This window comes from Sebastes umbrosus, chromosome 9 (assembly GCF_015220745.1).
Source record: "Sebastes umbrosus isolate fSebUmb1 chromosome 9, fSebUmb1.pri, whole genome shotgun sequence".
Taxonomy (NCBI): Eukaryota; Metazoa; Chordata; class Actinopteri; order Perciformes; family Sebastidae; genus Sebastes; species Sebastes umbrosus.
In genome coordinates this window covers 13610495-13635537 of record NC_051277.1, presented here as the reverse complement: position 1 = coordinate 13635537, position 25043 = coordinate 13610495, and the positions used below count along the sequence as shown (strand labels likewise).

The window sequence follows — 25043 nt, the reverse complement described above, 5'->3', positions numbered from 1 at the left end:
AAGAACTCGTCTAGGGAGGAGGAAGGCCAAGTCATGCAGCACAATAACACCAAAAAGAGACTCACAGGGTACAAACCCTGTAAAAGAGCAGCCAAAGTAGACCTGTGAATGACTCTTAGTATTAGTAGTGTGGTGATTTGATGTTTAAGACAAGGTCAGACTAGATGCAGAACATCATTTATGACTAATGCCAAAGACCCTGCATGACAGGGCTTTTGCAGATCATCCAATATTGACTGTTTGAGTGGGCTGGGACACAGATTAGGGATGTCAAGATTTGCTGAGTCTGATCGGATACTTACTTGATTAAATCTGTATCTAACACAAATAAGCTTAAAATATTGATCTGATATGACTGAAAGTTCAACTGGGAGAACGTGACTCCTGAAATTGAGGATGATGATTACTGTCTTTCAAATAAATGTATACAAAAGCGTTATTTTCACCTATTCTAAAAATGGTGTGCTTGAAAATTTCTGCATATACTGGGGTCCCTTTCACATAGTGAGACCATTTGTTTTTTTCATTTGACCCCACTGTATAAAATGACCTGTGGTAACCCCTAGGATAACCACAGCCTCATGAAACTTTACAGCCACAAACTAGAGACCTAGAGCATTCAGAGGATGGATAGCTACATTGACAATAAAGGGGTTTCTGAGCAGTTTACACGACAGAAGTGCTCACCATCCAATCGCCAAAAGAAAATGCAATTCTTGCAGAAATCTCCAAATGTCAAAAGTTTTTGATATCAAATCACAGCATGTTTTTTTTCTGTGGTGCTCCTAAAGGTCTTGGTGTCTTAATGTGGTATTTTGGAGGGATTATTGATCATTTTTATCAATTCTCGAGTGATAAAAAATGGTTAAATTTAGCACCAAGTATGTGTAACAAATGGTATCAACCCAGAAATTGCTGCAGCAACTTATGAGACATAATAGAGCATGGGGATGATCATCATATACTTCAATCATAATGTTCTAAACCAATATACACTTTCACAATTCATTTTAATTAATTAATTTGTGTTTATTTGTTATTAATGTCACACACACAGTGCTGAGCTATACATCTCAAATTAATCTTCAGGTTCCCAGCTTTCAGATGATGTACACCTTCTCTATGTGACATATATTGCTGATCTGCTATCTCCTGCTAAAAAACATCTGTAGCCCCCCCAAAAAAGACAAAAACGTGTCTAAAGGAGTTCACTACTTGTATAAACACATTTTAGTTTAAAAAACATCTTTAAAATACATAATTCCCTGATGCTTAGACTTGCAATACACTGGCAAAAACTCTGCCATCAGTCCGCAAAACTGATCTGGACTTGATTGGCATTTGGGAACCCCTGCTTTAAAGGAAGAAGTCCACAAAAGGTGTGTCCTTCAGGGGACCAAAAGCCTAAGGCCAAGTCCACACATCCTCCACCGCAAAAGGTAGACAATCCATTTACCAGAACAGGTCAAACATTTTTAAGTTCATCACTCTTAAATGCCTAAAAAGGCGGTAAGGTCATCCATGATACAAGAATTTTCGACACAACAACTGGCAGATAGTGAACCATTAGTGGAACAAGCATCAACAAAACTGTACTGCCTTGTGATTAACAACATGCCCAGGTTGCTAACAAGAGTGTACAGTGACATTCAGCCGTCTGTGGCGTTTTCATTGGTGTAGTTCATGTGATTTACCAGTGATTGACACCCACCTGAAGGCAAAGACCCGACATAAATACGACGTGGTGTTTCCTGACTTTATGACTCAACGAGGACTTCCCTGAAAGCGCCATAAACAACTGAGCAGCATGCAATGGATTGTAGGATACCGAGAGCACCGATTTAAATTAAACTTTAAAGTTTCATGAGAAAGTTTCATCTTTTAGTGTATGGTAGGCATAAATAAATTAATAGTTTGGAGAAAATTAATCACAATGTCATACATTAGGTTTCAGAATATCACATGTGAGGATATTAAGCTCATCTCTATCTCACACTATTACAAACTGAGGGAACTCACAATCTGCAATTGTCCTCCTTTTATGATTTCCTTTTAGAAAACAAACAATCTCTTAAAATGGACTGGATTATTAAAACAGAATTATAATCCATAATGAAAATGATCCTTAGTTACAGCCCTGAATGAAACCCGTCTCCGCTCTGTGCTCCCAATTCAGTCCCAGGTGGGAAGGTTTTCTAAGATGTAGGCCATCGACCCCGAGGCAACAGCTCGCTCTGTCACTCAGGTTTCCAGTCAATCACAGTTACCAGGTGTGGAAGTGGAAGTATAAACCGTGGGCTATTTAAACTGCTGCCCCCATCACACACACATGTGGCGGTACTGAGTTCCCCAGACTTTAGTTGTTCAGTCAGAAGACTGAAAAACAGTTCCCATCCACATAATAATATAAAATAAAATGCCTTCTTAATAATAATAATGAACAAATGCCTCTTCAATAATGAACAAATGCCTCTATATTAACAAACAATTAAGGAAACTGAAATATTGGTTTGTGTTTTTCCTTTTACCCTCCTTTAAAGTTTTCCCAAATAAAATACACTAAAAGAAATGGGTATAAAGGGTTTCATTGAAAATCAACAAATGAATAGAATACAAAAATACAGCCTGCAGGCGTTAGGCTATTGTAAGGCAAGCCAGCTGTTGCACAAATAGCACCTAAACGTCCCAGTGCAGGTAACCTAATTGGTTGGCACTTAACTTGTTTCCTCAACTAGGAGTCAACACTCTCAACAAACAAAACACAAAGATCACAGAATCCCAAAAGGGCCCAAAACAGACCAGAGTTTCTGATAAAGCTGATAACACATGTTGCATTGAGTGAAGGAGAGATCAGAATGACACTGGGTGTGCAGTTTCCCTCCTCTTTTAAGCCCTACAGAAAGGGCGTCGTTACACCCTGATTGGCCAAGAGGGGAATGCACCAAGCTGCTCTCAACTATCATCTAAGAGCTAGTCCCCACACCCTGCGCAACAGGTGAACTGAATAACCCTCTAATCACTCAGCAACTCAACCAAAAAAACACCAGGGAAAAGGGAAACAACAGCAAGCACCAGAGAATTGGCAGCTGCCACACACACACACACACTGAATGGAGGGCTGGATAGATAGTCTGTGTGTGTGTGCAGCCACACAGGGTAATGAACATTTAATGAAGGGCTTCAATACTCTTTCAGGGTCGTGTAGAAAAGGGTTGTGGGGTGCTCACATGATCTGCATAAAGTCTCAGCCTGCAGGTCCTTGAGTGTTCGTTCAATAATTAATAAGGTAAAAATCAACCATGTTGGTAATTAATGGTAAATGGTTATATGAGGAAAACACTTTAGGTTGAAATTGTTACCAATGGCTGATTTATTTATTATTTTTAATCTGAAATAATAAACAATTGTGAGCACAACTTTGTAAAAAGTTTAGGGTTATTCAGACCAATAAAATCACCCATAGCCTACTTTATATCAGACAGGACAGACTGCACACACACACACACACACCTGTGGTCTGACAGATGTTGAAAATCAATACTATGTCACCATCTAGTGGTTAAAAAGACACAACATCATTGATGATCTCAAATTGTGCTACATATTTGTTTGACAAATATGATAAAAATGTTATAGGAATAGTGTTATTGAAATGTATAAAAGTCTATGAAATATGTTACTAGGCTGTGTAAGATAATGCCTAAAGAGCCAGAACACATTAGCTCCAATAATCATGCTGATTTGTTATCATAAAACTGACTGAACACAGAATTATTCTTAATATTAATTGAATTTATATTATTTCTAATGAATAATATTGAAATAAAGATGATATCTTGACAGTAATACCTACTATGATACCATACTGCTACCTCATAGAGCACACCTAGTGGAGAAAAACAAATGACTCTACTGGGGATAGGCTACTTTGGCTTTACTGTTGTCAGTGATTCACACTGACAACAGTAAATGGAAGCCAGAAAACACCAACCAAGAAAACAGTTAGTTTGATATGACCAAGCAGAAAACAACATCTGAACAGAGACCTGTGATTCGCATGTTATCAAACAGTGGATACTTAGCTTGTTGCAGTGCAGCAGTAGATCCTCATCATCTCAGTGGAGGGTTAAGCGATGAACTTTGTTTTGGGACCGGAAGGAGTTTGTTTTTTTTTCATTTTTATTTAAAAACAAAAATTGTAACTTGCACACTTTTCTAATATATAGCATGTCATTGCACATTTTGCTAATGTATATAGTATGTTATTGCTATTCTATGTTTATATTTTATATTTTCTAAGTTAGTTGTAGTAGTCTGGTATATTTATAGTGTATTCTAATATATTCTTTATATTGTGTATAATATAGATATTATCTCTAGTATTTATTTGTGTATTTATTGTATATTTACTGTTCCTGTGCATTGTCTTAATAACCTGCTGTTGTAACACAATAATTTCCCAATCTGGGATCAATAAAGTACATCTATCTATCTATCTATCTATCTATCTATCTATCTATCTATCTATCTATCTAGATAGCTAGTAAATAACACCTCCAAATTTCCCCTTTCTGTTAATGTAAAGAATCATAAGCAGCTCCTACCTGGTGACTGGAAGGTTGTTTCTGTCTCAGAATGGTTTGATTTCATTCCTGAGGATTATATCTGACAGGTTAGAGCCCACTCAGTCCTTTTAACCTGCTGAAATTCCTTTAAAGGACCGTTACAACCCATAAAATGCAGTTTTCACCCGCCAAAAACTGATTGCAGCTCCTACCCTGTGACTAAAAGGTTGTTTCTGTCTCAGAATGATTTGATTTCATTCATGAGGATTATATCTGACAGACTATAGACCACCCAGTCCTTTTTACCTGCTGAAATTCCTTTAAAGGACTATTACAACTCATAGTTTTCACCTGCCAAAACCTGATTGCAGCTCCTACCTGGTGACTGGAAGGTTTTTTAGGACTCAGTATGGTTTGATTTCATTCATGAGGATTATATCTGACAGGTTATAGCCCAGTCCTTTTAACCTGCTGAAATTAATTTAAAGGACCATTACAACCCAAAAACAGAGTTTTCACCTGCCAAAAACTGTTTTCAGCTCCTACCTTGTGACTAAAAGTTTTTTTCTGTCTCAGAATGGTTTGATTTTATTCATGAGGATTATATCTGACATATTATAGCCCACTCAGTCCTTTTTACCTGCTGAAATACCTTTAAAGGACCATTACAACCCATAAAATACATTCTGAAAACGATTAATGAAAAATCCATTTACAAAAGAGATGATGAACAACCTGAGATGTCTCGCTGATCTTTCACATACAACTAAAAACTGACTGCTGTATCAGTTTTCCTGCCAAGTTCTCCGCCATGATGAGTCTGATAGTGGAATTAATGACTTCTCTGCAATTTTTACACTGTGCAAAGTCATCCAATAGGCCAGATCGGAACCTGGTTCTGGCCCCCGGGCCGTATGTTTGACACCCCTGTTCTCATGTATCTTCTTTAAGAGATGGTTTAAACACATTTGACACACATAACACATAATCTATGGATTCAGATACATGTAGGCTATGGATCAATAGCTATTGAGTAGCTACACTTGCATTCAGCTGCAGCGTGGGATCGCATGTCTCGAGCCGGACACAGCCACCATAAATACTCTCGTATACCGAACTATGATGACAGTAATGTGTATAATGAAGTTGATAACTAGATCAATAGGTCCTGTGACCAGAATATATGCTATGGGCTTTGCAGAGAGATGCATGGTGTAATAAAACATGTCATTTGGCTTATTCCATAAAGCATGTTTAAAAAAAGATCTTTATAATAAACTATGACTTCTCTAGCTGGAGGGGTTATTTTTCAATTAACTGGTAAAACATATTGAGCACACCGTTTGGTCTAAACTCAGTTCATCATGTCCTTAAAAACAGTTATATTCTATGGTTGTGTCTGATGAGTCGTGTTTTTCTCAAATGTGTGGAATGAAATTGATGCATTCACATTTATCATAACTGATCACATTTTATCATATGCTGTGAAGGTTATGTGCCTGCAGTGTGAGATGGAGATGATGACCAGCAGGTTGAGAGCTGCATTTTGAATTGGGAAATGAACAACCTGCCCTAAAAGCTCGGCTTTGCTGCACAGCAATTTTTTATTTGATGGGAATTTGATTAAATGTAAATGTGTTTATCTGTTTTATTACCTGATCTTGTGATGATAATACTTTAATAATCCACGGTGTCTGTTATATACTGTATATCTGTTATAGCTTGTGATTTCAGATTTTCCCCCTGACTAAAAATAAATCACAATATTTCATTGATAATATACAAAAGTGGAGGAGTCAACAGCAGAATCTGAATGACTCCAAAGTTTTTAGTGCTTCTCTGGCATTTAAGGGACTAACAGCGGCTTACTGAACGCACAGGGTATTTCCTGAGAATACATGATCATTCCAGTGTAATTAAATGTTGGTTAAAACTTGTCAACACACAACAAATCACATTCAAACTGTTTCTTCTTCATTTTAATACATTATTTCTGCTGAGAGGAGCTGTTTCAAGTCCCATCATAAAACCAACTGAAGTGGCAGAAACAAATACAGAACGGTTTAAAGAACCCAGGAGAAGTGATGAGAACGCTGAGTCAAGTTAAAACAAGTTTTTTTTTCTTAAATCTGCATTTCAGCAGTGATGAAAGTGTGTCATCAAATCATGAATTTTACTTTTAGCGTGTTTGTTAACAAAGCAAAGACAGAATCAAACGGGAACATTATGGAAATGGAAACTGGAAGAAAACCAACAACAAAACAAACAAAACTTAAATGTGCCTGATGGGAGCGATCTCTCTAAGCTTTATAATTAGCACCGTCTGCGTGCATTTTTGTAATCACTAGTTTTATGTAGCAGTTAATGATTCTAATATTCATCATACTGAAGAATTTAATTGAAGTTTTTGTCACAATTTAGCATCATTAACTGAAAGATAACAAAGGCATATTCTGGATTAAACGCTGAAAAATGCTGCTCTAAAGACCCTGCAAGGAAAATAAAAAAGAGACAAACTATTTCAGTCTAAAGGTTTGAGGTTGTTCAATTTTCATCCTCTTGTGTACTGAACGCTCTTCAAGTGGCCTTACCCTGCTGTAATATATAATTAGGGACAAGTTGTGGTATTTAGTAAGACTTTAAACGGTATAATATCATGAGGCAAAATGTTACCATTTCTGCCGTCACACCAGAGATAGTGATTAAAGTGACAATTTTCAGATCAATGCAGATTTGCTGCTCTATCTATAACAGCCACACTCATTAAGTACAATGGTATTTGCTGTGTGATGTAGCGCCTCCTCTCTATTTCCTTGAAGGTAATTTCATAAAAGTATATGAAAACTACTTTGATAATGAATTATTTAGTTCCAGCTTCTAAAAGGTGAATATTTTCAAGTTTTCAATGAGATTCAACTAATTTCTTTGTTAGTTACACAAAACAAGCACTTTGAATATATGTCAACTTGAGCTTTGAGAAATTGTGATGGGTATTAAGTTAAATTTCCTGACATTTTCTGGGCCAAATGATTGACTGAATTGACTGATTAAACCGCCGTTAGTTGCAGCCCTAGTGGTCTGTATTTCAGGCGAGGTGGCCTGAGTGAAACACTGAAGTTTCACATTATTACATTATCAGAAACAAACTGCAGCATGAACAGAGTTAAAAAAACAAACAATAGCGCCACCTACAAAACTATCAAACTCCATTAATAGAAAATCCAAAGACAAAGCCATCATAGTACTGACAGGTGATCTTTGATGCTGAGCTGTGACTCAGGTGGTTGTTCTGCACATATCTTGCCAATTTAGAATAAAACAGAAACAACATACAGTCCATAATTTATCCTCCTAGATAGCCACTGCATTCTGAATATATACGTGGAGAATGTGTTGTAACACAATTCATTCTTAATTATTTTAAACTGCTAACAAGCAAAATTGTATTTTCTAAATGTCAGAATGAGAGCGACAGTAACAGAAAGTGAAATCAATTAATACAACTCTACACTCCACACAGGCTAAAGCTGCATTCACATTCAATGAGGCGTCATCCGGCGTGAATCGTTTCTGTGGTTGCCACAATGACTTCATAATGTTTTTTTATCTGACGTTTTTTGCTCTGTGTTTGGAGCTGCTTTCTTAATCCCATAAATAATCAGGTAAAACAGCCTGGAAGACAAAAATCTAAATTACCATCTGGCGTCACCATTTTGAAGCATCACATCTGCAGCAAAGAGACAATCTTTTAAGAACCTGAAACACTCTATTCTAACCCTGCAATTAATGAACACATGGAGAACAAAAACAGCATTGAGCAGGGCCACTCGTAATGGTCGCCACTATAGTTTTCCACCTTCTTACCAACATCACAAGTCACCATATCTCTCTCCGAACGCAGTGCTTCAAAGATATAAACATTTGTACAATCTTTAGAAAAAGAATTCACATTGAATGTGCTCAATCTGTCATCTGGAAACAGTTCATTCCACAACAAACACATCTCTGATAAGGCTCAGTAAAACCTCTTGTTCCTCTCCTGTCTCTTCTGGAAAACCACAGCTCCCACCACAGCGCACACGACGATTCCCAGCAGAGCGCACAGCAGGAGCAGGAAGACCTTCCAGCCAGTGAGGGGCGTGCCTCGGAAGTTTCCAGTAGGATCGTCAATGTTGTCTGCGAAGGAAGAAGAAAGTCTGTGTTTACCTTCATGTTCAATTCAGAATTGCTGCTTGTCTGATTTGAGGATAATTGTTCTAAGTAAGTCCAGGAAACTTGCTAATGAAATGAGTATAATAAACTAATGAGCACAAACGTGATAATAAAAACGATACCTGGTACCGTCACAGAGAAAAACAGCTCCAAACAGCTCCAAACAGGGAAACTTTAAGACCTGATCGGACATTTTGCAGTAGGAAAAGGCGCACTGCACTGCCTTTTTGTTGCCTGATCAGAGGGTTTTTTGCAGTTTGCTGTCTTTTTTTTTTTTTTTTTAATTGTTGCTTGGCAACCATCGAATGAGTGCAAACGTAAGCTTAACACAAACTATGAACTGTATTTCACCTAGTAGTTAATAGTGCAGTTTAAATTAATGAAAACATGTTACCCAAAATCTCAAGTACGGCACTAATTTGCTGCTGTTTTCTGTTCAGATCATGATGACTACTGTTGGTAAAGTCATTAAGCTCCAGGGATCCAGAAAAAGTCAACACAATGAAAACAATGCTAATGACTTTGGGCACGTTTCAGCTCTGATTACAAAAAGCCACCTAGGCTGCTTAAATGCACTCTGTCTGATCAGGGCCTGAATGTACCTTTAGGGGACTTGAGGAGGCTGACGCTGGGCTCGATCTTGGTCCAGTCCAAGTTCTCCTCTTCGGGGGTGTGTTCTACCATCAGCTGGTAGAGCTTCATAGAGATGATGTCATGGTTATCTGGAAAATGATATACAAGTGTAAACTATTATAAAATCTGTAGTAATAACAATGTCACATTTTCACTTTAAAAATACACATAGTTGAACAAATAGAAAACTTCTGTTTGAAAACTTCCACAGTGAATATTATGACTTCTTTAGTTTGTTAGTGTTGTTTCCAGCTCTGGACTTACCAGACAGATCTCCTGTAGCTGCTGAGGCACCAAAGAAATATCCGGTAGGAAGACGAACACCTCCGATGTCGATGCACTCCTTCCACTCGTTCTTGTCCTCCACATCAATCATCACCTGCAGGATACAGAGTGCATGTAGGTGATGCAATGCAGCAAGTGACTAAAAGCTAGTAAAAAATTTAAATTCTTGTGTTGAAAAAGTGTTTAAATCCAGAGACAAATATAGTATAAATATTGTTTTATTTACAGGGTAAAGAGACACCCTGAGTAAGCAGTAAGTTTAAAGGGTTTATTAACACTATGTTATATTGTACTCAGTTATATCTGGATTATCTGTTCTTCACCTTTTTGAACTAAATGAGGAGAAACTATCACTGAGAAAACACAAAAGGAGTTCCTCTACATACAGTGAGTCTTCCTTTGGAGTAGCGAATGGCGAGGTACGTGTCGTGCTCTCTGTTCCTGATCTCAGCCGAGCAGCCTCCCAGCTCCGACGATCGGCCGTCTTTGCCGTGGTCGTAATTCACCGAGCCGTTGTTCACCATGGCCGAAATGTACGGGAAGGAACGCTGGCGACGGGAAGGAAAGAATCAATAAGTAAATCATAGTAACATAAAAGGCATTATATACAATTACACATATATAATTGCATAAATATAGATGCAATTATATATCTTAAATAAAGATGATGCGCACATTAATACAGAAAACAAAATATAAGAAGCACACGACTCAATCAGGTTGTATCAGCTCATGTTTACATACACACACACAGGCTACCTTCACACTGCAGTTGTTGGTCACATCGGATGTTTTGGATTAATATTTATTCAGAACAAAACTCTGACAGCATTATATATCAGCAATATTTCTTCATACCTAAACTGAGATTTTGGGTACAGTATTCAACTTTTGAATTAAGTAATGGAACTACATATTTTCTCAGCATTAAAGGGTAACTTAGGTATTTTCCAACCTGGACCCTATCAAGAAAGAATGGGACACTTTCAGCTGCAATGTGAACGTAGCATAATTCACAAGACAAGTTATAGTGAAAGAAAAACAACATCCTTTAAGACATTAAAGTGTTTAAACAGCAACTACCAGAGAGCCCTCATGCTCAATAACTTGTGTGACTCAATTTGCTTTTTTGCTGTAGAAACAAATATGTGAACATATGGCAAAAATGAATTGTGTGGTTTGCAATGTTAACATACTTAAAACGTTCTGACAACATGCCAATTTAAAGTGAAGAAAAACAGCATGCTGACGAGTAAAACCTGAGCAACCACTCACATCTGTTGCATCATCGTTAGAGTAAGTATCTATAAACACAGCCAGCCCGTGGAAGAGAGCATTGTTGGAAAACACAGGCCCTGCAAAGAAACAAGCCGGTCAATCGCCTCACCCAACACACACACACACACACTACACACTTACATCCATTCCATGGAGGTCATTGCGGAAGGAATCCAAAAACAAAGCCAGGCCAAGAAACTGATCTTGGTTTCCAAACACAGGGCCTAGGATGGAGGCAGAGATGAGGCGAGACATGAGCACACAAATCCAGACATTTTTCTGTGGTCAGCAGAGAAGCTGAGAGAGTAGACACAAACATCTGGACAAAAACTGATGGAGTGAGCATGATGAGTGTTCATTTACACTCTAAGTGTCTAACAGTTTGATAAGCATTTCAGTGAAGTCAGCATAGCTGGGACAAATACTACAGTTGGGTCAGAGCATGTGAGCAGAGTGGAGCGCGAGTGAGCAGAGAGCATGAGGGGAAGGATTTGGATGAAGCGCAACTTTTAAAAAGTTGGAGACTCACTTATCTCCCGCTCGCTCCTGCTCCAATTTCAGACGTCTCTTTACACATCTTTAAAAGCGCTACCGCAGCGCCATCTAGCAGCTGTTGTCAAAAAAGCACCAGTTTCGCCTCATTGCTTCTATACACTTTGATCAAAGTTTAAGGTGCAATGTTGTGAAGAAGTAGTATGTCCCAGTTGTATGCATACTTCATCAAACAGTACATACTATGTAAGGGCAGCTGCAGTATGTACTAAAAGAAAAAATAAAATGTGATTTGTAATGGAGCCTCAGTCTCATTATGATCCACAGGGGAGAGGCTGCTGAGTCAAGTGCGACACCTAGTGGTAAACTTCGGTATACCAGTACGGTCCAGTGTTTGCTTAATATCAAACTAGTTTGAAAATGTTTACACCAGCTCAACCCTAACAAATACAAACTTGGAGTTATAGTTGACAGAGTTGTAGCACTCTCATCTTTAACTTTACAGACTTTTCAGAACTAACACCCATGTAGGTGAGTAGAGAGAAAGCAGTCTCACTATGTTAGGCTTGTAGCTCTTAGTAAATATATAATGCATGGTTTAGACGTATGGTTTGGACTTTGTTCCAGGAGTTTTGTGTCTGTCCTTACATTCATCCAACAGGCAGCAGCCTCATTGTTTTCTCATACATTTTGCTTTGCTGTAGAGTAAGATTTCAACCAATGTACTACTGGAAGGCTTTTATTGTTATGCAGTTGCAGGAAGTGCAGTCTTATTTGGTTTCTATTTTATTATTTAAATATTGCAAGAGAGTAGTGGTAAAGCAGCAGCCACAGTAAACTGGTTAGGTGAGGAGCTGCAGGTGACAGGTGAATATTGTATTTTGAACACTTTGATGCAACAAGGACCAACGTGAAATGAAGTGAGATCAAGCTGGGTGAGCTTCTTACACTAGTATTAACTCAGCAGTTAAGAACCACAAGGCTGAAGAAACCAACATTACCTGGATGCAGTCTGTCCTTTGTGTACCAGAGAGCGATGCCGTCGCCATGGAGACTCTTCTTTCCTGACCCATGAACTTTGAACTGCACATGCATCTCCCAGTCCTTCAGGTAACACGGCTGGAGACCAGAAACAGAAAAAGTATTGACTTTCTATGGTAGCATTATGAAATAAGCAAAGTGTTTTACAAAAAGTGTGAATGAGAGACAGATGATCAAAATCACCAGCAGAGGTTTTGTAGAATATTTTATTTTATATGTCAGTAGGGGCCTACTATGCATACTATGTTGTAAGAGTGAGAGCGAAACTTAAAAGCAACACATTGTAACATGTAAAACTGCATGAAACATTATGTTTTGAACACAAACAAAACAGCTTCTTTAGGTTAAAAGTTAAAGTTTAGTTTGCTTAAAATAACTATGTTTCAAAAGTGAAAATGAAATTTAACGCTTGTGAACACATAGACAAATACATGTTGTTGGTTTCACATAGGATGCGAACCCACCTTGTGTTTTGTCACACACTCTGCTCCAATCATAATTACTATGGTCACTAGAGGCAAACCCTACTATTGGGTGTAGCAGGGCCCTACTGTTCCACATCTACGAGGCTTATAACCACTGATAACGCACACTTAATGACCTGATAACAGTCTAATCGGCTGGATAACAACACATCCGAGTCAGACTGGAGATATGAGCCATGTTTGTAGTCTTTCCTCACCACAGTATTCCAGATGGATCCCTGCTTGCTTCTCTCGTCTGGAGTGAGTCGCACATATGAGCTTGTCACCAGCGTGCTTCCCCAGAAGTCCCACTGACTACTAGCACTGTTGCCGACACCTGCAAGACAAACAGATAGAAGGATAAGATACAATCAGTGATAAGGTCAGGTGGCCCACCTTGTAAAACATGTAGAACAAGACGGTTACTCGACAGTTACAGATAGAATACACACTGAAAGAAGTTTATCTGCACATCAATCTTTATCCAAATACCTTCATTGTGTACATACACAAATTAAGGAACACATTTATTTGATTAATCATCCTCTTGTGGAATTAACGTGATACCAACTTTTTCTATTTTATTTTCAGTCCTTTAGGCCCTGGTGGTATGATTGAAGTTGTTGTCAGTTATTTCCTTTACGATTACTGTGTTAACTCTTCAATGGACTCTTTAATTCATTTGCTATATTAAGGTTTTACTTGAGCCAATCTTCACATTTTCATGGTATGAACTTATTCAGTGTTAAGTTGATATTGTGAGAATAGCTAAGGCAATGCTAAGAGGCATAGTGCTGGGGTGATAATTGCTTGTTTATAAATTAGTATTAATGTTTACCATTGGAATTAAATGTTATCAGGGTCACACATTTGTCTTGAACTGATTGTTTTAAATATTTCTATAGATTATATATGACTATTACTACTACTACTGATTAATGACTTTACACTGAATAAGGTGATTTACATGACTTTGTGTCAAATCTAAATGTGTCTCAGACCTCTTTTGAATTAAATTATTTGCATGTTCAATTGTATTTGTTATTCCCTCATCAAGCCAAGAATGAACACAGTAAAGTACCCGGTATGTTTTTCCTTCACCTAAACTTCTATGCACACACCCTGAACAAACACTTCTCTATCCTGAGGGTGTGTTCAGAGCGCTTTGCACATTTTGTCATTATAAGTTACACATGTTTTGATTTAAATTAATTTGTTTGCGTTGTACTGTGCATGGCTCCAGGGTTGGAAATTAACTTTTTTGTGGATTCCAAATTTTACCAGCCACTCAATAGATTACCATTGTTTTTTTTGGCTGCTGAGTGAAGCAAATCAACAGTAACTTGCATATTTTACCAGCATTTGGCTGGTGGCAGGTGATAATATCCAACCCTGCACGCCTCCACCTACTTAACTGTAACGGTTCCAGCCACCTGCAGCAAACTGTTTGATTGAGCGCAGTGATAAACTTGCTTTGCATGCACTGCACCTTTCACAGCTGCTTCAGTTTCATCTTTTTGTTACGACATCTTCCAGCTAAAATTTACCACAAAAGCACGCTACCTTGTGGATCAGATGTATGTCAAATTTACCAGCAATTAAATGGCCGTACCAGTAGGCAAGGCAAGGCAGCTTTATTTGTATGGCACATTTCAGCAACAGGGAAATTCAAAGTGTTTTACATAAACATTCAAGAACATTGTGACAAATTGCAAAAGAACATTAAGACATAATTAAAACAGTTATAAAAACATAAAAACATTAGAGATTCGAAAATAAAAACCAGCTAAAAATAAAAGCTAGGATTGGAAATAGCTTATAACACACAAGAGTAAAAGCTCTAGTGCAGTATAAGATCATTATCTGGTTTAATAAAAGGCAGCAGCAAACAGGAAAGTTTTAAGCTTTCATTAAAAGAACTCAGAGTTGGAGTTGGTCCTGCAGGTTTCTGGGAGCTTGTCCCAAATATTTGGTGCATAAAAACATGTGTTTAGTTGTGACTCTGGGGACACTAAGCAGACCTGATCCAGATGACCTGAGAGGTCAGGATGGTTCATAACATAGCAGAAGTTCAGAAATGTATTTTGGCCCTAAACCATTTAGTGCTTTGTAAACCAGCAGGAGTATTTAGAGATCAGTTCTCTGAGAGACAGGGAGCCAGTGTAGAGACCTCAGAACTGGACTGATATGAGTAGCTAGTAACTCCTTAACTACACTTAATCTATAGCCTACCTAATATGTTTGATGATTCTCATTTACATTTCTAAAACAAAGCAACATGGTTAATTGTTAAGTCTGTCACTTGTTGTAACCTAAATGAACTGAAACATGCACAATCTAACATATTCACACCCCTTACTGTTTATTTTATAATCTATATTTTATTCTGTATATTAGTATGTACACAGTACTTTACTGCTTTTTGCACTTCTGGCTGGAGGCTAAAAAGACAGTAGGAATCTAACCCATAACTCACACTGATAGTCTCATTTGTTTACATCCTACCAGAACAGCAGCTGTTACAGACAGGATGTGAGACTAATAGAGAAGGTTCACCCATATTAGTGTGACAGGATATCATAGCTCTGATAAAGTGTATATCTGTCCATTCAATGTCAGTTGTATGTTCCAACATAAAGAGGTCTTACAGTGTGTAACTAAATCTTTAAACTCACATGGTAGCAGAGCAAAGTGTGTCTTCTCATGTTACTGTCTAAGACATGTAGTTTATCAGGTTTAACAATGCTGCTGTGAAGCAACTATGACGTTATCTGAATAGATTAGCATCCTGTGCCGCAGGTGCTTCGTGTTTTTAAGCTCATATTGAATATTAAATGTGGCTAAATAACTTGTAAAAGGCAGAGAAAGACAGAACAGCAGGTTAGCTGAGGAGCTAGCAGTTAGCTGTGAGGTTACCTTGGTAGGGTTTCATTAAGGAGTGCTCTCTCTTCAGATGCTCCGTGTTTCCGTCCGTTATATCACAGCTCACCGGACACAACGCCACTACCAGGAGGAGCAGTGTTGTTCTCAAAAACAATCTGAAGTTACCCATGTTGTTGAAAAAGCCTCGCAGAGAAAAACTCTCAAAACAAATGTCTTCTTCCAAACTCCAGAAAATCCAGCCCGGGTCCCTTCTCTATTATCCTCCGGAAGGAAACACAACATAAATCTGACGTTTATCGACACACTTCCTTTAAAATATTGTTTTTTCCTTGCGTATTTTTCTAAAATTATACATGTATAACGATTATATTTTTAGACGTACAAAAAATCTAATTTGCATGATATATTTTAAGTAAAATTATAAGGAGGAAACTTTTAGCTCTGTGTGTTTCCGCACGGAAGATTTTTGGAGACGACAGAAATGTAAGTAGCCAATCAGAGACAAGCACATCGCAAATTGAGCCAATCAGCGAGCACCTGGTGTACACGTGTTATTCAAGATTCAAGATTCAAGATTCAAGCCTTTTATTGTCATTGTTTAGTACAACGAAATTAGATTGTGACAATCCCATGGGTGCTAATGAAAATATAATACAATAAAAGAAAGATATAGTACAATATAAATATAAAAAATATAAAAGATAATACAATATAAAATATAAAAATACAATATGTACACTGCTAGTACCGGGTGGTCTTCTGCTGCTGTAGCCCATCTGCTTCAAGGTTCAACGTGTTGTGCGTTCAAAGATGGTATTCTGCATACCTTGGTTGTAACGAGTGGTTATTTGAGTTATAGTTGCCTTTCTATCATCTCGAACCACTCTGCCCATTCTCCTTTGACCTCTGACATCAACAAGGCATTTTCGTCCACACAACCACCGCTCACTGGATATTTTCTCTTTTTCGGACCATTCTCTGTAAACCCTAGAGATGGTTGTGCGTGAAAATCCCAGTAGATCAGCAGTTTTTGAAATACTCAGGCCAGCCCGTCTGGCACCAACAACCATGCCACGTTCAAAGTCACTTAAATCCCCTTTCTTCCCCATTCTGATGCTCGGTTTGAACTTCAGCAAGTCGTCTTCACCACCTCTAGATGCCTAAAAGCATTAAGTTACTGCAATGTGATTGGCTGATTAGCTATTTGTGTTAACAAGTAATTGAACAGGTGTGCCTAATAAAGTGGCCGGTGAGTGTATATTGATGAGATGACAGTTTTGCCAGATTACAGTTTTGTCAGATTATTGCACAAAGTGTCCGTCAGATAATTCTATAATTATTGCACAACATCATATAATTATTGCACAGAGTGATCAGCATGTTATTGCACATATCCATAGCAGTAGATTTACAGTATATACAGTGCAAAAGTGACACAAAGATTATCCACAGGATGGCAGCGGAAGGCAAAGAATAAAAACTGGTACAGAATAGTTTTGTATGTATTCAGGAGCTTTATGGCTTTATGATATACATGACTGGCTTTTCCCAAAAGTTTCTAATCTGGGAAACTTCTCTCAAAAGGACATTATTTATGGACTTGTCATGGACAATAACAAAGATGACTTTCTCGTGAATAACATTCTCATTCATGGAAAATTTTATTTGCACAAATCCAAGTATATGAAAGTGAAACCTATGGGTTTAATGTGTTTCATTCTGAGTGTATATCTTACATAAATGTCCTTAAAATCATGAAAAACAAAAATGCATTGAAACTTCTTAATATAATAGAAGAATATGAATTACAGGTATACAGCCCTATAGCCCTTAATTTAATTTATTATTATTTTCATGTATAATTTTACATATTTTATCTGTTCTTGTTCTGTATGCACCTTGTTCTTTTTACTCTAATGCAATGATCTATGAGCTATGTTGTTTGCAAATTTGAATTTGTTCAAGCAGGGATATAATGTGGTCTAAACTAAACAAAACTTAAGGTAGTCACTTATATAATATTTTACTTACTTATTTTACTTTATACTATTTTACTACTATATTATTTTTTTAAAAACGTATAACTAAACCTGAAAAGTGACTAATAAAAAGTACAGTATTAGCTTCAAAACTGTAGTGGAGTAAAAGTATAAAGTAGAATAAAGTGGACAAAGTAAAGTACAAGTACCTCAAAACTGTACTTAAGTACAGTACTTGAGTAAATGTCCTTCGTTATTTTCAACCACTAGAGTCAACGTATGATGTTGTTTAATAGCATTAGTCATTCATAGGTAAAAAAACAAAAAGAGACCAGTGGCAAAATAATGATTATAATAGCCTACACATTATACAGCATCAAAGTATTAGTGTATATCACATATATAATAACAATATGCAATCAAAGTATGCATGGGTTTCCTCCTGTTACTCTGGTACCTTTCCACAGTCCAAAGACATGCAGGTCAGGTTAACTGGCGACTCTAAACTGCATGTAGGTGTGAATGCGAAGTGTGTTTGTCTGTGTGTGATGGACTGGCGTGTAACCCGCCTCTCATCCAGTACCAGCTAGGATTGGCTTCAGACCCCCATAACTCTGCAAAGACTAAGCAGGTATAGATATGGATTGATTGATTGATTGATAGATGGATAACAATTCTGGTTTTATGCACCTGCAGTATGCATAAAATGCCCATGCAGCATTTGTGGGCATGAATCATGCATAAGTATTATTCTTTTAGGGGTACAAATTACTTCTTCATTATGCATAAATGCTAACAGTAATTAATGAGCACCACTTATCAAGAAATGCACTCCTGAGACTCACAGGGCTCTGTACAATGTGAACAGAGAATTTTGGAGGATGGTGCAAAACTCAAAGCTCTTATCCAGCAGTTTTCCAACTGAACTGGACCACATACAGCATTGTACCTCACAATGCTGCACATTTGCTGCCATTGTTGGCTGGTTGGGCCTATTTTGCCAGGCAGTTTCAATAACAACACTGTGAGCACCTACATTAATTAGACAGCGATTGTACTGATGAGTAATTCCAGCACTGGTTATGCCGGATAAGGAATGCTGCAAGCACTATTTACCTTACATTTACCTACAGTAAAACAGATTCTTGGAAATCTTTAGACAAATACCCAGTAATTTGAGGAGCCTAGTTTGTGTTGATCATTAATGCAGGTGTAGTGATGTCTGCAGTTCTCTCAGCCACAGATACATCCAAACATCTCAAGATCTCAAAGCTTGTTAGAAACCAAGTCTCCTCTCCCCGTTATTGGCAACAAAAAACATGTGTCTGTTGTCTATCTGCAGCAGTGTGAGGTTGGTTATTATCTGGCTGTTGTAACCAGAGTTTTGTCCTCTGTCTTCTCAGCATTCATTGCTCAACCCCCACACTGACCTCCACACCCTAGGACACACTCCTTCCTGCACTGGTAGTTAATGCTGGCACTGGACGTAAATCATGAGGTTGTGGAATCAGCCAATATGGAAGTATCCCTGATGTCTGCAGTGAATTGTAGGTGGAAAGGTTTGTGTCTTGAATAAAGACAAGGATGGATCATTATGAAACTGAAATTGTACCTGCACTACATCAGCCATGAGAATAAAGAATAGATACAGTGATAATCCTGTTGAGGTCTTTCCAGAGTTCTCGTTTTAGTCTGTCGGAGAAACCAACGAGTCAGTCGGTTGTATATGTGTCACGCTGCTGGCGTCCCCTTCTCTCCTCTCACGGATGACATCACAAGCGACTGACTGATGTGTGTTAAATGAGTCAGACAGCAGAATTACTCTGATTTACTGGACACACATGACATGTTTCTACAGTGCCAGCAAACTGACAGTGAAGTACATACACACGACAGGGGCATGCATAGACACAGTTATTGCAGAGTGTTTCTGTGGTATTTCTATATTTCAAAGATTTTTATGGATTTTTTTCCGTCTTTTATGCAAACATTCATACACAAAATGTAACAAACACTGGACACCTCACATACTGTACTGGTAGATACTTACGTACCTTCACATCACACGCACGGGGGATTAATAACAAAATATATGCATAATAATCCAAACTAAGTGGATCAGAAGACACAAAATATTCATGATAAAATATATTTATATCTTTAATATATATTAAAATAAACAATATATATTTTTATATATCATATATATGTTTTTCTATTTTATATATATATATATATATATATATATATACTGTATACACAAAAAAATAGAAAAGATAGAAAAAGATAAATAAATGTAATAAATATATATATATATATATAAATAAATAATAATTAATAATATATATTAATAAATACAATTATATATATATATATATATATGTAAATAAAAAGATAAAATAAAATACACAAATTGAAAAATAAATAAATGATGATGATGATGATGATGATGATGATAATAATAATTATGATAATTGTAATAATAATAATAATTATTATTATTTTTAACCTTGTGTGTTTTGGTGCATAATTAATATGCACCTAAACACTCTAATATGCACCAAAACACATAAGGTTTGTACACAGATGACAACATGACATGCACACACACACACACAAAACTCAGACAACGACAATGCCAGTAATGTCTGTCTGCGTCACCCATCAGCAGAACATCTCATAATGTTGGATGAGACTAAACTCAGTTAAGTGAGCGGCCCGACTTTAGATTTCTCTGTCTCCACCTGAATCACGTTATAAATGTCACGGCCGCTCCTCCGCCAGCTCCACTGTGACTCACCAGTCTGCAGAAAATACATTAAACTGAGCTTTTATCAGCACACTCTCCTGATTTTATAGGGCTGAAACAGACGTGGAGAGCAGATATGCTGTCTGGAGACGTTGCATTTCACTGACAGTTACATTTGAGTGTTTCAGCTTAACCGTAACATACAAAAACACAGTTTTTCCATCAATATTTCATGGTTATGAAACACCATGCAGCACACATCACAAGTAATAGCCAAAGTGTTGATACCTCAAAGCATTATTCAGATGAAACCTTTAGTTGTACTGAATGATTTAATAGATAAATCATCTCAGCAGCAGCAGCATGGACAGGTCATTGAACCTGGCTGAACGTTTCTGTTGTGGGATATTACATGAACGTCACCTCTGACGTAAAACCTCTCAGGGACGCTGGCATCAATCTGGAGGTATGAGTCCTGCAGACAGCAGCATGGGGCAGCTTTACTACTTCACCTTCATGTCCCATCATACTCACATCACCTCACAGACGCAATGACCTGGAAGTCCTCTGGTGTGCTGCCTAAAATACACCCAACCCCTTTTAACTTAAGTCTCTGCTCTTTTTCTCTTGTGTTTAGTATTCATGTCTGGAACTTGTTTTTTCTCTTTTGTGTTCCTTGTGCTGTTGCTTCCTCTGATCTTCTGCGTCTTTTCATCTCTCTTCACAGATCTCTACCTCTGTTCTTTTCTTCTGTTTGGAGCATTTTTTTCTGTTGTATCTGAATCAAACAAGCTGTTTTCAAAGAATTAAATCAAGGCGTGCTCTGCACCTCAAACCTGACAATATTATCAGTGTTACGATCAGTTTGCTCAAGTCAAATGTCGAATCTGGACAGTAATGAATACTTCATGTACAGTATGTCTTTGGTTCTCAACAGTTCCTTTGATCTGTGTTGCTACTTCCTTGAGACTTGATCTTCATCCTTCTGGCTTTCCAACACAGTCTCACGGCAGTTTGTGAAATAGTCACAAAATTAAATCTATGTAATTCGTGTATATAGACACAAATTTGTCCTTTTTTTATGACGCTCAGCACAACTTTCAACAACGTGTGTTTTGTGTTTTTTCCTACAAATGTCCAGCAACACGTGACACGTGTCAATTTCTGCTCCAGTCTTTTCAAAACAAATCTACGTAGTAAATAGTTACGTTTAGGAAAATATCGACTTGGTGTGCAATATGCAACCTCTTTGTTGTTGTTTTTCTTAAATGGCTATTTTTATTTCTTCTTAAATTGTATTTATTATAGTCCCAAATTACAATGATCATAATTTAAAATAAATACTTATTTAACTTTTTGAGTTGAGAAACGTTTTGATGCAGACAAACCTTAAACAGAACCAGGAAATATCAATAAATTAATTACTTATTAACGAATAATAAGATAGTAAGTGGACCTTAACGAACGATGCTCAATGACGGTCATTGGGAGTTTGATTTCATGGCTGCTTCTTCTATATTTGTTCGTATCGCTTGTGTAACATTAACATTAACATACCGTTACATTATTATTGAAATATTCAGATTTTTTGCCCCCAAATATTTATTTGTCGAGTAAATTACCTTCTTACCCTCAAAATACTACAATGTTTTTCCTGAAATATTATAACTTTATTCTCATTTCTTCACACCTCTGCAATATGCAACCTCTTTATTGTTTTGTTTTTCTTAAATGGATATTTTTAATGCTTGTTATATTTAGTTATTATATTGTATTGTATTACATTTTGTATGTTTTTATATATTTACTATTTATTTTCTTTCTTTTATGGAGCATCCCTGTGAAAGCATTTCACATGATTGTACTTGCCATTTTTTTTGTAAAGTGATGACTTTATCCTAAAATGTTATTATTCATTCTAGAAATTTAATATATTTTCCCCCAAACAGCTGCTCTAATACTCCATTGTAGCATCCTCATTGTTCTCATGTATAATTTGTAAAAGCTGGCGGGCTACAGTTTCTGTCCTGCTGTCCAGAAAACTGCTTTCATCCACTTTACATGGTTCATTTTATTTTCCCAGTGGATGTGAGGATTTAAGTCATGACCTTCCAGTCACAAGCTGGCATCTGTGTCCCGGAGACCACTGCTGCCTGCTGTGTTTCCCTGTGAAATGACCCTTACATGTTGTTTGGGCTCCTCGCATGATCTGGACCGCTGTACATCTGTGTAAATGGCGTCAGATTGGTCCGTTCTGATGTGGATCAGATGGAGCCAGATGGCTCTGTGGTTCAGTGAGATTGGATTGCTCTGATGTGCCCTTGTACGGTATGTTCAGGCAGCGAGAGGCAGGACAAACAGTAGGACACACAGGAAAACAAGAAAAACAGCTCAAATATTTACAGAAAACAGCTCTACATATGAGTATGGCAAATTGTCATTTGTACTAAACTGTAAACTCTGAGTGTACACATTTAACAATCAATTAATTTAAGATTTTAAAGTCCAATAATCAAAGATAAAATAAGAGAAAGATAAGAAAGGGAGAAAAATAAAAGAGAAAAACATATAAAAATAGAAACTATCCATCACATATACATTTAAAATATACATTCAAAGTGATATATTTGCTGTGACTAATATTTCCCTAACCTCATCCACAGCCACTTCAACAATAAGTAAAAAAACAATGAATAAAAGGTGTTTTTGCTTGTAATAAGTAAAAAAAAATCTGCAATGAAACAAGTGAAAATTCACTTCATATTTCTTGAAATATCATGGAATATCTAGGTCTTTCAAGATAAAAAATAGACCTGAAATCAGCTGGGAAAACTAGTTTTGAGCTACATTTCACTGGTATTAGGAAGTGTTGTGTGTAATAATAAGCATACAATTCTCAAAATTAGTATTTTTAACAAGATATTTATCATCTAAAAACGAGTCTTTATATCTCACTGAAATGTTACCTGTTAGATGTCTTACATTTAGTGTTATGAGATATACACTTGGTAAGATTTTGCGTTAGTTCGTTGTGTTGTCATCCTCCTAATTGGCTGCAAAGTCAAAAAAACTATCACTTGTGTTGTAGCTTTACATTTAACTTAATTAACTTTTTAATCATTCAGTGCACATTTGTTCTCCACCTCTCTTTGTTCTTCTTTGTCTCATTCAGTGGATGTAAACATGGTGACCATGTACAGATCAATGTGGTCATGTCAGTGTATTCTCTGAGCCCTGAAGGCCATCACAGTCCCATGGAAAGTGTCCTCCGGCCTAATCAATACTATAATATTGATCAGGGCCCAGAGGACCAGAGAATGGTGTAAATTTGATGTGACCACAGAGGTGAAATTCTGTTATTTCTTCATCTCCCCATCTCTCCATCCATCCATATATGCATTGATCTAATCCATGCGTGAAGAAATCAGATGAATAAAGACACATGACTGATCAAAAGCTTCTCAGATGTCCAGTAACATTTGGTTGACCTGAAACACTCACTGATACTGTTCTCGTTTTCAACCTTCCCCACTGTTTACTCTCTGTTACATCATTGTGTCATTAGTTTAATTTTATGCTGTCAGTCATTTTAAAATAGCAGCAGACCCCATTTTGTCAAAGTAGATATCTTATTTTAGAGCACATCTCTGTGTGAGTAATGAGAATCCAGTGTTTGATAATTACAGCAGATTTGAAGCTCATTTAAACACCTACTGTTACCTGCAGTCATCGTTCAGGTCAGCTGATAAAACACGCCGGGGTGACACTGACGGTAATTACACAGCCTACGTGTGTGTTTAAAATAGACACACAGTGAGAGAAAGATAATCACAAACATGAAACCTATTATCTCCTCTGTGTACACAGCATGAGTTTGTTTATCCAACCCGGTCTCACTCCCAACTCGTCAAATACCGATGTTTGGTCAGCGCCCCTCAGTGTGTGATACCGAGGCACCCTTAAGCATCTGTATAAGATGCTCCAGGCTTTCAACTAACTTCAATGTAAACCCATCCACATCAGAGAAGCTGACATAGTACAAAGAGCGAGAGAGAGTCCACATAGGGGCAACACATCTCATTCTCATCCCAACTCGTCACTTGCCCCTTGGCGTCACTTTATTTTTGGCATCAAAACCACTATAGTAAGGTTTAAGAAAGAACTACATGGTTTGGGCTTAAAGCTATTACGTTTGTACAGTGAAAATTCAACCCGTTCTCATTCCCAATTCAACTAATACCGCTGTTTGGTCAGTGCCCCACAGCATTAGAAACCGACGCATGGAGGCACCCTTTAGCAACAGTATGTGATGAACCGGGCTTTCAACTATAGGAGGAGCAGGAGGGGAGGTGGATAGGTCAAACAAACACAAGACTTTCAACCAGACTTTCACCGCGTGAAACTAAAAGTAACGTTGACTTATTTTTTCACGTGACTCAGCGGTATCGTCAGTACTGTGAGT

At 37.4% G+C, this 25043-nt stretch overlaps 1 protein-coding gene across 2 annotated transcripts; it reads right to left on the bottom strand.

Annotated features, from left to right (window-relative positions):
- Positions 1-6525: 6525 nt before the first annotated feature.
- Positions 6526-16274, bottom strand: lman2 (lectin, mannose-binding 2). 2 transcript variants are annotated; one of them, XM_037780483.1, is made up of 8 exons: positions 15887-16274; positions 13189-13307; positions 12467-12584; positions 10971-11050; positions 10082-10243; positions 9675-9789; positions 9380-9499; positions 6526-8741 (listed from the first exon to the last, which is right to left on the bottom strand). In XM_037780483.1, the coding sequence occupies exons 1-8, from the start codon at positions 16020-16022 to the stop codon at positions 8581-8583; spliced, it is 1011 nt and encodes a 336-aa protein (XP_037636411.1). In that variant the 5' UTR covers positions 16023-16274; the 3' UTR covers positions 6526-8580. The 2 variants fall into 2 exon arrangements, with proteins under 2 accessions (XP_037636411.1, XP_037636410.1); XM_037780482.1 differs by lacking the exon at positions 10971-11050 and adding an exon at positions 11115-11197 and having other exon boundaries at positions 15887-16263.
- Positions 16275-25043: the final 8769 nt, after the last annotated feature.

Excerpts from the sequence above, each read along its gene's own strand:
- lman2 (XM_037780482.1), bottom strand. The coding sequence starts at position 16,022 with ATGGGTAACTTCAGATTGTTTTTGAGAACAACACTGCTCCTCCTGGTA. Across the intron at positions 13,308-15,886 it reads CTTAATGAAACCCTACCAAG|GTGTCGGCAACAGTGCTAGT; the intron begins GTAACCTCACAG and ends TTTGTCTTGCAG. Across the intron at positions 10,244-11,114 it reads ATGACCTCCATGGAATGGAT|CGTTCCTTCCCGTACATTTC; the intron begins GTAAGTGTGTAG and ends TCCCGTCGCCAG.